Below are 15,566 nucleotides of genomic sequence, written 5' to 3' on the forward strand. Positions count from 1 at the left end.
TTACACCATGATAAACCTCCAATTCTGATGGTTACTAAACTGTATTTTTCATGGTCTGTCAAGTGAATGATGCCAAAATTGTGCTTGAAAGTACAATTTAGAGCTCCCAGTATTTCTTCTAAAATACAATACAAGCAGGAGAAACAAAAACCAATTTAATGTTTTCCTGCGACCATCTCCCTTTTCTAAAGTTGCCCAATTAAATATATATTTCCTCACTGACAGAAAGCAGCAAGATTTTTCTTCCCTTGAAAGCAAACCAAATGCTGCAGGATAGTCTAAGAGAAAAAACCCTGCAATTTTCGATTACTGCTAGTAAGTAGACGTAGTATGTTGACTGTCAACCAGCAAAATAGTGTCAAATCTTCATCTACAAAAAGGTGTTCTGCGACAAAAATATGTTCTGGACAGATGAAGCCCAATTTCTCATGCATCTCTGATTCATCTAATACACATTGGCTTCCAAGTGTGAATTTCCAGTGAAGTTCCTTCTCCATCCCACACCGGGGAAAAGAAATCTTCCCTTTATATACTCTACCTACTGCAAGTGTGAATTTATGAAGCTGTCCTTTCTCTAGTCACAGAGAGACTATGTAGTTTCTCTTCCTTATCTTTGTACCTCTTAATAAACTTTCTACTGGTTTCATTATGTAAGACATTTGAAAAGTTATTTCTAAATGAGTAACAACTTTAATTTGTAAGATTTGGAAGCCTCATTATCCAAGTTCTGTCTCCAAAGACCATATATCTAGTGGCATTGCTGCAGCACCCTGCTGAGGCCTAGCAACTGGGTACTCTCATTCCTCTTTGTTACCTCCATCATCCAAGCTTAAAGTACCTTTTTTTCTTTTTTAAACATACTGTAATTAAATTGAAGCACTCATAATTAAGATATTTTTAAACTATGGCTAATTCCACAAGCTACCATTAATAACTACAATATAGCATTTAATATTTAAAAAATATTCACTGTTAATGAGTTTTTCTTCCTGATATGGACTTCTTAAAAGAACCTGTTTGACCATCCTTTTCTCATGTTTTCACCTGTGTAATTGGTCAAGGAGAAAAATCCTAAATCCTATCAAATACTCATCCTCTTTAATTATATTGTGGTAATTCAACCACCCAGTTCAAGATGCTGTACAATCACCAAAGTAAAATTAAACCAATCATGCAAAATGAATAATCTAATTTTATGAAATAGTTCCTTTTTTTTGATTCCTCAAATATTTAAAATTTCATGTTACTTCTTGTACCACTATAACACCTCTATATAAGTTTTCTCTAGCAGGTCTCAATTTATTTTTAAATGCCATTTTACTTGTTTTCTAAACATTGAGGCATATTCATAGTTAAGTTTAATAGAAAAGCCATGAAGAAAAATGAAATTATTTTTTGTATCTAAAAAGTATTTTACCAAGTATAATTCGTACAAATTAAAAGTAATCCTAACATTCCTTAAATAGTGAAGTAATCTACCAATGTCAACGTGACGAGGATTCTAAAAACCTTTTCCAATTTTATGAGTGCAGCATGTGATACACTTATGTTAAGATTAATTTTTCCTTTAAAGGTAAGTTTTTTCCATCATGACACTTCAATTGCCTTAGTCTTATTCCTGTTTACTGAGGTTTCAGACCAGATTTCTGTAAAGAGATTTAAAAAAAATTCAAACATGTATGTTAGACTCACAGTAAAAGCATTCTGTGCTATTGAGGCACTTCTGAATACTTTATCTTGTCACATTTTAACAGGTAACAAAAAAGGAAAACATTATCTGAACCTAAAGAACTAGATCTGAAAAACTGCAGAAAATAATCTCTTCCAATAATATGACCGTAAAAATTATGCAGGAAACGACATGGCAGGGATTTTCAGTTAAAAGAGATGTTACCTTGTTTCTGCTAATGCTTTTGAGGCTTTATTTGTGCAGAATTATAACCTCCAATAAGCTCAGACATACCAGGTGTTCATAAGCAACAATTGCAAAATACTAGCTATTTGCACTATCCCCAGAAATCAAACTGCTGTGGATTGATTTGATTTATAAGTCAGAGCATGAAATACAAACAGCTACTAGCATTAAAATCCAAAGAATTACATCTTGAAAAGCTACAGTAACAGACACTGTTTTGCATATAATGCATATTTATACAGCCTGGAAGTGCATGATTGCTGACAAACTTAACAATGTAAATTTAAAACACTGAGTATCACAAACAAAATGTTAGCAATTAACTTTCAAATACCTATAGCAACACCTCCATAAGCTAATTTCAAATCCATACCCTCAGCTCTTTATGAAAATCCTTCTCTTATAAACAGCAACGTCGTCATCTTTTGTATGACTACTAAGCACACTTTCAGAAAACACCTGAAAATGTGAGCTCCTAATGGAAAATGGGGAGGACTACATCTCTGGGTCTTGGCAAGAACTCCATACTAGGAATCAGCTTCTCTCAAAACTAAGGTGCCTCTGGAGTGCCGCAAAATCAGAGATTGGTATTTGAGGGATTCAAATCTCTAAATTTAGTTGTATTATTCAGGCATCAGTTAAACAATTGGCCATTGCTCAATATCAAGGTGGGCGGTTTCTTTAGTCCTCTTTTCGACCTGACATCAAATTACTTTTTTCTTAAGTAACTACCACAAGCTTCAAAACGCAAACTTCCTCAAACCTTTCAAACCACGGGGTCATTGTACACAGTCTACCCTACTTTAAAGAAATTTTCTCTTGAATCAGTCACTGTTGAAACGAATGGTAAAGAATAAGGCCTCACGACATGGCATTCCTAACACTGGGCTTTTAAAGATGCTTCGGAACTACCACATGGGGAGTTATCTTTTTATGCTTTTAGATAAATAATTTAAAATGAAGTTGCAGCCTGTACTTCTCACTTCCCAACACATTAACCAATAAACACAGAGTACACTAGAGGCACTGAATAAACATAGGTATACTAAAGAGAATTTGCCAATTCCCTCATTTCAGATTAGCTTGACTGGATGGCTCTGAGGTTTACAGGCAACTTACAGGTATTTGAATGTATCACATTTTGATATGATTTGAAATGGTAGCAATTATTGTTAGATATGCAAGAACAGCATCTGAGAAACTATGTTTAAGCCAAGAGCACAACGGTTGCTGCTGAGAGAAAGGTAGAGCATTAACAGGCAAGTGTGGAAACCAGAAAACGTTGCAGAAGACTGGAGATAAAGCCAGCAATTACCCTGAGTCCTAATCTTTCCCCTTTTATATTGGCATTCAAGATTAAATTCTGCAATGGAGTGAAGGTGAGATCACCCTGACTGAAGATCTAAACCAGTTCTAAATTTATAAAATAATTATAATCAAACACAAAATGACTACATTACTACATGAATGACTTATTCTCGCCCCTAAACAGATACAGAGTTATACAAACTGTTCCTTTCATAGTTGAGACTGCTGATCTCTGTTGTAGGTAAAAAACAATGAAGCTAGACAAAAGCATTTTTTTCTTCTAAGAAAAGAATTATCCAGTTTTAAATGCTAGCAGACAAGCCTGAAGAAGTTATTTGAAACTTCTGAGTGCCATGGAGCAGACAGATGGGGTTCTCCACATTTTTTTTTGTACTACAGTAACTGTGTTAGCCATTCTCTCTTGATAGTAAAGTTAAAAGCACACAGTAAACCTTTAATGCTGCTGGAGAGGTAACAAACTCAGCCCCCTTTCTCGGCAACCTTGTCACATAATCTGAATTTTAGTAACAAACCTCATTCTCTGGCACGTTAACTCTCTGCAGCATCTGTCACTGCTATGAATGGTTGATCATAAGTACCTCTGTAGTCATCTCAATGCTATTAAGCAGATGGCAGCGCTAAATCCGAATGATGTAGTACATCTCCCTGGTGGACTTTGTTTCCATACACTACCATTATTCTACAATTCCTCAGTGATAAATCTCACGTATTCTGGAGAACATTAACAGTGAACTGACAGTGCCAATTGATTTATTAGCATCCATTTCCCTTTGCCCTATTATTGTCTTCGCAAACACTTGTGCAGATCATGTATGGAGCCACTAAGGGACAAAAGCACTTTTTCTCCATTTGAAACATATTTCTGAGATTTAAAATAAATAGAATTTTTCATCATGCTGAAAATGTTTAAACTGATCTACAAATTTAAATGAAGACCGAACTAAATGCTCCTGCTTCCTCCACAACATTCTTCTCTGAATTTTCATAATAAAATTGGTCTAGCATTAACATCAGACCATTAAAACACCCACTACTTTCTGCAATAAATCCAAGTAAAGGATTACAATTTTAGACAGATTTGAGCAAGTCCTTTAAGAGTCAGCTAGGTTGTGTAAGTAAGCATGCATATGTGCCATTGAAGGGAGCTGACAAATCTACATGCATCTGGCATAAGAAAATACCAGCACCAGTTACACGAGCATGGCATTTCACACTGGTACCTCATGTTCTAACATAAGATCCCCAAGAGGTTTTTAGCATACAACTCCATGTCTTAAATTACTACATATGCATATAGAAGAAATTTTATGAAGGAATTGCTGACTGCATAATGTGAAATCTGCCCTGTATGACAGAGAAACATTCAGACTAGTCTTGCTGATCTCCTTAGCTAGGCATTGAGTATCAACTATAAATGACATGGCTTTTGACTGTGTTCATTATTTTGTTAAATTAATTTAGATTGCTTTGGTTTTTTATAACAATACTGAACAGCCCAGTTGATAACCATGCCAGTTTATACTGTTAAAAATATCATCTAACAATCCTCTGCAAAAAACTATACGTACAACTTAGTCACATCTCTTCTGAAAAATCAGTTATCTAGCCAAGCTCAGTACAGCTCCAAGGGATTTTTTTTTAAAGTCTTTTTGACCATAAAAAAAAATAATTCTGTTAAAAGACATCCTGAAGCACTATTTGGGGCTTTGTTACACAAACAAAAAAACTGTGGATAAGAAAATGTGTTAAAGGAAAACTATTTTTAATAGGATTACAGTGCATTAAGATAGATGAGAACTTGGAGAAAACTCTGATGTTTCTCTCCCTATTAGTGCTGTGACAGGTTTTAACTAAAGGTTCAGATTGCCAAGCACAAGCAAGGATACAGTCTCACACAGTGTCAAATAAACTGCCATTAAACTCAACTATCTTAATGCACACCGAAATATATAGTATGCTATTCTTCATATCTGAACATATTACCCATCCTAGTCCACCTCAGATTCGGCTATTTCTGGGAAATACACTAGGAACGTCAAAATTAAAAACCATAAAGGAAAGTTATGCTGTGTTGTGCAGAATGGTTAAATTTGGAGAATTTCCACCTTTAACAGAGGAATTGCTAAAATGAGCAAAAACTTTACAAACCAAAATGAATATTTCAACTGTCTCCGCTGTATCACACATATACGTTGTACACACAATGTACACTTGTGAACATTAACAAAGTTTGATGAGGTGCAGGAAGAGGGTTCATATACTGAAAGACTACTGCAAATAATTTAATGAGCAAACCCATCTTTTCAGTTTACTAGCTGTTTCTCAAACGTCCTCTTCAATACACAGTATCATTAATATCAAAACTTCTATAGAAATTAATATCAGAAGATATAGTAGAAATACTCTTTTTAAGATTACTACTTTCAACTTACAAAAGGAAAGGGGAAAAGTTATTTGCACATGCTAGTCACTAAATGATGCATTTTAAACACGTTGAATGCCCTCTATGTGCAAATGTATTTTCTTCCCATACTTTATGAGGGAAAAACTTCAAGAATGATATAAGGCTAAGTTATGAAAACAATACACTTTTCCCTAATTTCCTTCACAGTAAGGACACTGTAATGCACCCAAATATGATAAGCATCTCTTAGTGGTTACAAAATGACATTTTGCAATATGGGCTACTATTTGATATTCAGATTAAAGAAAGGAATGCTGTTCTAGGTAGCTCAGATGGCTGTTTATAGTTATTACTTTTTGTCTGCCAATACAATCCTAAAAATCTTTTTGCCAAGCCAGAAAATATGCCAGAGAATGAGTGTCAATACCCCGTGAGAAATGTACAAGTGAATCATTTCTTGTTGTCTTTTACCATGCAGTACTTAATAAAATTAGGGGGGAAAAAATGAAGTAATCATTCCAAAGATAATGAATTCAACAAAATCTAACAGTATATGTATCGTGAAACTACAGGTAAAATACAAAGCAGAGCAATCATTTTATGAAGTGTCTCCTTCCAGACTGGGCTAAGCATGTGCACATATTATATCTAAGAATACTATATATATACTTATGTATTAGTCCTTTACAAGAGCAGTTTCATTTCTTAGAAGATTTACTTTTTGCTAATTTTAGTTCAAAGGAAAAAAATCTTAATGAAAATGTTCTTAACACAGAAAAAAATATCAAATCCAAGTAATGCTTAGTTTTGGCTCAGGCAAATGACTTCGTAATGAAGTCCAAATGTTTGTGTGCAATAAACCCATTTACCAACACTAGAAGCAGTAAAACAGAACAGAATTACCAACATAAAAGTTGAGGAGTGTTTTGGTAATTTTCTTTTTGGAAAAAAAATCCATTACTAGCAGCTGCTCTCTAAACGTAACATCCTACAGAGCCTTATATTTTGAAGGTCCTACACTGCTGGTTTCTTAAGTTGTACTATTTTTATCAATTTTCAGTAGCTTACAAGACTCTGTAGTAGCCAAGTATCAGACACAAAGGTATTTTCATTCTGTTAGTTCTCAACAATGACACTTGAACTTTCCACTAAGCTTTTTCACATTGACTAAATTGTTGGGCACAGGAAAATACTAATTTATACAACAAAATTTAACTTGGGTGTGTCAACACTACAGCAAAGCAGGTGTCAGGTGTAAACAGCTTCTTTCCCAACTTTGCTGTGAACAGTTATGTACTACTTCAGATAAGGCTACATTACAAAAATGTCTGTATCTAATAGTCTAAATATCTAGCTGAAGGTAAGACAGTCTAATCAGTATTTATCAGCATCACAATATCCACCAATATCTCCCTTTCCTACTGTCATCATCTTCCCAATGGGCAAGGTTTGAAGCTCTAATAACCCCAAATAACCAAAGTAGTAACGCAGAACTATAGCACTTTATTTTACAATTTTCTCAACATTCTTGTTTGAAACATTTGAAGTTTATTGCCATAAAAGTTTCAAGAAATTCTCAATGACATTACAAAATCTACCACTGATCAAACTATGAATGCTTGGTCCAAGAGAAAAAGAGCGAGAATTACAGCTCAGTAAAAGGTGCACAGAAACTCCCTTTCCAGACATGCACATTAGAAGTACCTAATAGTGAGGACAATAAGCCAAGCTGCTAAATAATGTGTCATGTGATATTTGCATTAAATTCAAACTACCACCTAGTACAAGTAGGTTATACTTCATAGCATTTTTCTCATCATTGGGAGATATTAGTATTCCTTGTAATTCATGGAGTTTCCAAATAGCAATTCCTTTGAAGAAAGCAAAGTTTAAAAAAAAAAAAATCACAAGTGCTTAAAAATAATGCTAAGAATGAATAGGGGAAGGACACAAATGGCAAGAGATTCAAATGCCACAAAGACAATTCCATGAGGGAGTAAAACAAACTAAAAGGTGTACTTTTTTTACAGCCAAATAAAGGTAAAATACTGGAACATATCCATGTTCAAGTAGTAAGAAAATGCAATCAGCTCTGTGTTTCAGATGATTTAATACCTTTTATAAAGTTTGGGGTTTTTTTCCTCATCTCCCCTCCCTCCCCCCGCCTCCCTCCCAAAATGGATCTGAATTAAGTCTTTCTGAAATTCCTGAACTTCTGAAAACTTTCTGATTTATGATTTGGCATGACTAAAACTCTTTGTTTCAAGTTCTCATTTCTGTTTCTTTTCAACCACTAAGTAACTTGACTTTTATACTTACGTGATACTAGAGACAAATAACACTGGGGTTATTTCTAATAATTCCTAATTTCTTATAACATTTTTGCTGTTTAAGATGAAATAGAAAAAGATCTTTAAGTAAAACTAACTTTCCAACTGCAGAATATTTCAAATGTAGTTACAGCAGATTTGGAGACTTACCTTTGTGCTTGAGTGCTATAGCTGTTATCATAGGAATCATAGCTTTGTTCATCATAAGCAGTTCCATAACCATCATCATACTCCTGAAACGATATAAAAGAAAGGCAATATTAACCGTAAGCACACGCCAGAAACAAATCAGTAACCACGTAATAAATATGAAAGACAATACTCTCCTGAAATGCATATATGACATAAGTATACCACGAAATGGCAATATCTTAATGATATTAATAGAGACTACTTCCATTTAGGAGGCCACACACATCTAAGACTATAATTACTTCAAATGTATTTTGATCTACTGGCAATATGCTCCGAAAAGATTTTTTTATTTAACACTGGCTTGCGCAGAGACAGTACAAATGCTTCATGTCTCCACGTACTTGAATTTGAGCTGAGTGAGCTACTGATCTTCAAGAAAGCTCTGGGAAGCATCTCAGGAATTAAAACACCTGAATAAGTATTGTGCAACTGACTTAGCTAGCTGACTTATTTCTGGACAATAAGTTCAATATTCTACGTAGACTACAGATGAGAAAGAAATTCCCTAGAGATAAAACTAGTAAGAATGATGGTTTTACTTCTTTGAATGCCCTCTGCATACTCCTCAACTTGTGGGAGTTTAGCATCCATTAAGAAACTAAAAGTAAGGCTTTCTTACTCCTCCCACATTACCCACACTATTTAAGTATACACTGTAGGAACACTCTTCCCAAAATAGCACTGGATTTAAATACAAAGTTGAACAAACCACTAACTCCAGCTACAAGCCACGCAGAAGTTCAAGATAAAAATGAGTGACGACGCTGTGTTGTCCCAGAGAAGGATGCGCTATAGAAATCCAAAGACTGTCACTAATTTATTGTTTCATCCAATAATAAACCTGAGCTAAAGACATGAAAAGTAGAAATGGCACTTCCTTTGTACTGACTCCTAGGAAATCCCAATGTCCAAATCCTATCCAAATATGCCAGAGACCTCAACGGATATTTAGGGCTATCTTGTACAGTTTTGCCAGATGAGAATGACCTAATGAGAAGACACTTTGAAGATATAGGGACCAGACAAAATGAAAATCAGGCATCATCTTACATACAGTGTTTTCTGAACAAACGTGTATCAAGCCCTGGCAATGTAAGGATAAAGTCTCATGAAAGGACAAACTCTCTTCCAGGAAAAAGAACCTTTAAGAATCTTTTAGCAATGACAGAAAACAAAACCGACTACCAGTATCAATTAGGTAGGGATGACAGAAGATGGATTGTCCAACTCTAGTAGAAAACATCTCCAATGATTGGAATCTGACAGCTTTCTAGACATTATAAAGAAAGCTTTCTATAGCAGAAGCCAATGACATCCTCAATACAACTGATAGGAAACTGAATTTGCTAAGAGAGTTTTTAACATTTTTTTCCAGTCATTTGAAATTGCTTATATGGAAAACCAGGCAATCTGCCCATCAGTACTACTTCACCACCGCTAGATCAGTGAACATGATTGTTTCCCAGCAGTGATTAGTAGAAGGGTGTCTATGAATATTTGCCAGCACACGAGTGACAGCCTATTCATAGGTCTGGAAGAAGAAATGAGGATTTTTCCAATTGTCTGTTGCGAAGAGATCCATGGATAAATAGTTCCACTTGAAAAGGAAATGCATTGTTTTCTCTTTCAATAATTCACTGTCCTGAAACTAAAAATTAAAATAGAGTCTTAGCATTTTCTTTGCCCATCTGATATGGATATGGATTTTTCTTGATAAGCCACACACTAAACCCACAAAACCATTGCCTCCTGGCAGTGATTACGAACAAGCACTTTATTACTTATTGATGCAATACACAGACATCTGTTAACAATACAGACATTGATCAACAGCAGAAGCTGTCTGAGCCAACTTATTTGCTCTGTTCCAGAACATTTACATGACATTTGGTCTCCTCTCATAGAATCTCCCAACTGTGAATCAGCCATCCCTAAGAGGGGCTCCCAAACTTCAAACCATGCACACCCAGCAGTGACAACAAATAAAAGAAAAGGACTGAAATTAACCTTTTCACATGTTCAGAAAGCTTTGCCACTAAGGAATCACTGGAGACTTCTTAAGCAATCAGTCCTATTCTTCACATATGTTAACTATTTCACTAAAAAGCTGATCATGAAAGAAAAGGGGAGAACAGACTACTCTGAAGTTATGGTGTATCTATGACTTCTTGAAGACAAAAGAACAAAGTAAATTTGAAATAGGAAGAAGCTTAACAACATGTCCAGCAGAACAAAAGGAAAATTTTAGGGAGGCCCATGCTGTATCAGACTTAAGTGTTTCTAGTATTAGCATTTCTCTTCCAGAGAGAATTTTCCCAGAACTCATTACAGTTCACCATTTTGTGTGTTAACAAATATACTACTGCAGAAATTAAGCCCTGCATTATTATATTGAAGGTGGCTCTTATATGCTTTGAATAGAAAGATATCTGGTTTGCAGTCTATATGGGGGAATCCTGTCACTTAGCATTAAAGAGATCAACCCGTGCTGTTGCAGTTACTATAATCTGCTTAAACAGATCAATTCTTCCTTTTTTATTGATGTATTTACATTTATAAACCCCAAAATTTACATTAAAACAAAGATAAACTTTGTGTGCAACATGTTGAAAAAATAGAATAGGTTTAAAGAGCTGCTCTCAATGGCTTGTTCTGTTAAGAGATAAGAGCTTCAAATTCCAAAACATTTGTTTACTGTGCACTATTCCCTTGAAGTAGCAATTAGGCGGGGGCAGATGAAGTATGTTTCAGAGCTTTCCCTGAATTAGGTCTGACACAGTATTTTCGCTTAGTCATACAGTATTTGAAAACTTTCTCTTTCAGGATGTTAACAAATAAGGTTGGCCAGGGCAGGATGTTTTACATTTTAGATTAAATGCACACTACTTGAGTATTTTCTTTCTGAAACACATAACTTTATTTAGTATCTAGGTGAAATATCCTTGGCCATCTAGCATGTTTCAGTACTATAAAACATCATGTTAACTTAAATGAAAATAACTATCATTTTTACACATATATAATGAAAATAGACAGGACAGAACTTAAATATGCACAGATATCCTGTACTAAGTACATCACAGATTCGCTGACAAGCATTGCTATACAGTTTTCTTTCTGTATAATACTGGAAGAATGACACCTTCATAAGAATATTTTAACTGCATTTTCCCTGCCGATTTTTCAGTATGTTTTGGGTATTTATAAACACATTCATTTTTGTATTTAAAGCCATTATTCTTCTTCATGTGGATGACAGCATTTGCATTCCTACTACCTACCAAATGCAATACAATGGACTTCCCCTTTACTCCAATTACATAAGTCTATAAATAGCTCTTCCTAAAGGTACTTGCTAATCAGAAAGTGTTTACTAGTGAAGCCATATTTCCCTCCCACTCCAAAAAACAAAAGTCCAAACAAGATCATATTTTCATCCCATGAATGGAAGCATTTTGTTTCTGTTAATCATTATTCTACTTTTCAGGATAACCTAGAAAACTAATTCTCATCACATTTAGTCTGACAGAAAGAAGGAAAGTGTGCTGCACAGTTTGTGCTTACAACGAAAGTGTAGAAAAAGATAAGCTGAAAATGCTAAAGTCCTCTTAAACTACAGGTATTTTCCACACATTTAAAATATCGACCAGCAAGGTATCAAAAGCGATTGTCCTGACTTCTGTTAATTTCAGTCTTAAGAATCTTCCCCCAAAGTAACAAAAGAGCTAGAACTACAAGACAGATCTTCTGAAAAGAACATGAAATTATTCTGTGAAATCTCAAACCTTATTAATAACTCCTTTATTAAGCCAGCTGATAAGCCAGAATCACATTACATTTCCTCTTAAAGAGAGCTTCTGCCTGCAGTTTTCTCAAAGATAGTGCCCGCAGTTGAAATAAATCCAAAGAGCAGCACTGGTAACAGTAATTGTTCAGTGCGAGGTGCAGAAATTTTTCATGAACAGAACCAAAGGCAATGTGTAAATATGCACCCTTCAAATATATTAAATAGTAAGTTACTTACTATCACAGGTCAAAAGATGATAAAAGCAATGAAAGCAATCTCTGCCAAAACCCCTACGCTACCCAAAACATTATAAATCATGCTAAGCCTTGCTCATCAGTATTTCTTTCTAATAATTAAGTACTCTAAACATACCAGTGTTCATAGGGAACATGAAATGGTAGCTTTAAATTATAATCTGCTGGCAGTGACAATGATAGACTAGCATTTGGGCTCTCTTTAGGAGAAATTAACAATGTTTCCAAGAGAACAAGACAGAGAAACAGGAAGAAAAAAAAGAGGGTAAAAAGTTCAGTTTAACAAAAGGCCATTTGTAGTGCTGGAAAAAAAAAAAATCATCAAATCAATAAGAAATCAATTTTCCAGCTCTTCCCAACTAGGGAAATCCATCCAAGGGAAAAAATTAAGGCTGTTATCACTACAACTAAAAAGGTTGTTGTTTCTTTTCCTCATCATTCTCTGAAATTAATACTTACACCAGTACTTTATCACAGAATATTGGAGGAATGTCTTCCTTCCAGATAAAAACTATCACATTTGAAAAAATTGTTTGCGCAGAGATTAACTTGAAGGAGAAAGAACATGAGGCAACTTCAGTGCAGTGCAATGAAGAATTTTTTCGGCAAATTAGAATTGTTAAGGGAAGGAACAGCCATTTTGTTACGTGGAAATAACATCTCCCCATCATTAAATCAACAGGCAATATGGGGCAATCAAAACAAATATGGGTAGCTACTACAATCTAAAGTCTGAGTGATAACATTAAGGACATTAGCAGCAAACATGCACAGACTGTAAGCTCTTATATTGTAGATTTTCATCTGTTTTCATCTAGAAGAAGCCTAGTGCATATTGAGCCAGAACAAATAAGGTATTCCCAGAATGAGAAATGTACTAGTGGATTGTCTTTCACACATCTTAAAACAAAACAAAACAAAAAAACAAAACAAAAAAAATAGAAAGAGTTGCTAACGAATATAGGCAGTAACACTTAAACCAAATTACTATCAGGCCAAAAAATTCTATTTTTCTATACACAACAGGAGGGAGCAGTGTCAGAATCAGGACAACAACTCATGCTCATTCGATAATATCAAGTCAGAAAATGGTAGCTTAGACCAGCAGCTTAAACTCCAAAATCATTTGAGAAGAAAATATTTTATATGCACGTTATAGGTGAACTCTCAACTTCAAGACAGGCAGGTAGAAAAGCTTTTCAGCCTTTCCCCAAAAACATTCCACTATTTCCACAGCCAAAGTTGCCTGAGTTCCTGAGAAAATGGAAAGATTTTCCATTCTTTCTCCACCTCCTCCTTAAAACCCCAGAGAAGATAAATATAAAAGATTAAAAATGAAACAAAACAATTGAGAGACTTTACTTTTAGACATTCTTTCTTCTTGCTTGTCCTATTTAGCATGAAAAAGAACATTGTAATTGGCAAAAAAAGTCAAGAAATAATGGTTTGCTGTTACGAACTTGCTTTCCAAAAGTCTTACCTGAATTCACCCTGACTTTAAGAATAGTCTTAGCACTTCTGAAAAGCCACAAGTCAGTAAATACATTGTTTAAAAAAAGGTCTAAGACCTAAGTAGAAACCACAACATTATCCACAGAGGGGAACAGAGACAGAATGGACAAAAAAACATTCCTCTAGTTCTAGAAAATGAAGCTACCTCAAACCCTTTTCCAGGAACCCAAACAAAAAGCTTCACACTCAAAACAACTACACAAACAAAAACATTTTAAATTAACTTGGTTAAAATGTTGCATGTTACTAGGCAACTATCAATATTCAGAAGACCACAGTAAATTAAGACATAGTGTCACTCTTGCAAAGCAACATTAAAGTTATACTTGAACTCTAATCAGGGAGAATTTAAATTCTTTTCAAAGTCTTATGTCATCTGGATTAGCCCTTACTTTGCCACCTCAACTGCAAGAAGCATTTATTTTAAATAAAAAGCTTGGGTTTTTTCATCTTGTATACAAAGTTTTCACTCTCTTTTTCCTACAAATCTTTCCTTTTTCAACCACAAACATTGAGAGAGCAAATAAATATTAGTGAGGAAAAAGTCTACTTCAATAACAGTTTACCACGCAAGATCAACATTGTATTAATAGCTCCAAGAAACTGCTTCTACAGTATCCTTTTTTAACCCTAATTTTCAGTTTTTCAAAATCTAAATTATGTATGATCTCAATGAAGAGATGGAGAATTCAAGCTTAATACTGGAGACCAAAACAATTTGCATCAGCTTTCTAGGAAGGTGTACTAAATAATAAGCTATAGGTTATTCAGCTGAATGGGCTCTCACCTGTAAATAGTAAGACTTTGTGTTAATTACTTTCACTCATGGATACATATATGCATATTTCCTAATAATCACTGGATCATGAAATGGATTTCTGTTCTTAGCCATCCAGCCAAACGTCACTTGAGAACAAACATCCCTTAAATCTTCCCACAAATTTGTAAGGATTTCTTGCAAAATCAAAAGGACAGAAACCACTTCTAACACTATGTATGCTATTCCTGGTGGTCAGCACACCATCTCCAGAGAGAACCAAGGGAATATGAATACCTGGGACAGGAATTTGAACCAAGGGTCTTCCACTACTGGAGAAATACTGAGCTTTAAGTTACGAAGAGACATATAGCATCACATCTTCTGCTCATTGTTTGGGTGGGAACTTGTTAGCCAGCATGTTATGTAATGTCTTTTGGGTCTTCTCCACTTCTCATGGGAAACTGATGAGCATAGTCTCACACTATTTTAGTATCTATAACATATATGTATCTTATAGTATACGTAGTGTGAGTATAGTCTCACAGTACAGAGTTCGTATGAGAATTACAAGCTTAAGTCTAAATTAAGTCTGAAACACTACTTTGTCCACCAGTAAAAGTAACATATTTCTGGAAATATCCAGAAATGTATGCTTCAGGAACTATAATCTTTTAAAATTTAGCAATCCCTAAGCTTTAGGATCTTCCAGAATCAGGCAATAACTAAATATACATTTTAAAGAGTAGATTTTGAAGTCTGTTATCAGCTTCTCTTTTGTATCCAAGTGTTCTGTGCACCCTTCTAAGTAGTCTGTATCTAAGTTACAAAAAAAAAATATCTTTGCATGTAACTGGAAATAGTTCATAATGTTCTTTTTCAAGTTACAATTTACTTAACTTTAGAAAGGGTCCCTAGGTCTCTTACTGGTAGACATTCCACCTTAATTCAATTTCTTATTACAGAAAGCAATCTCATTGAAGCATTCTAATTGAAGCATTAACTGCTAGAAATTATACATGTGGTCATCGCATTAGAAAAATCTGCCACTGAAGTAACCCCTGCCTGAACACAAGAAAACAT

General features: G+C 34.7%; 1 protein-coding gene across 4 annotated transcripts in view; it reads right to left on the bottom strand.

The window, feature by feature from the left end:
* The window catches only part of KHDRBS3 (KH RNA binding domain containing, signal transduction associated 3), a 101,751-nt gene that overhangs the window by 14,821 nt on the left and 71,364 nt on the right, over positions 1–15,566 (bottom strand). For all 4 annotated transcript variants that reach the window (XM_030011466.1, XM_030011465.1, XM_030011464.1 and 1 more), the window contains one exon: positions 8,129–8,211. In XM_030011466.1, coding sequence (XP_029867326.1) covers positions 8,129–8,211 — 83 coding nt within the window. The remainder of the gene's footprint in view (positions 1–8,128; positions 8,212–15,566) is intronic.

Source organism: Aquila chrysaetos, chromosome 4 (genome assembly GCF_900496995.4).
Source record: "Aquila chrysaetos chrysaetos chromosome 4, bAquChr1.4, whole genome shotgun sequence".
NCBI lineage: Eukaryota > Metazoa > Chordata > Aves > Accipitriformes > Accipitridae > Aquila > Aquila chrysaetos.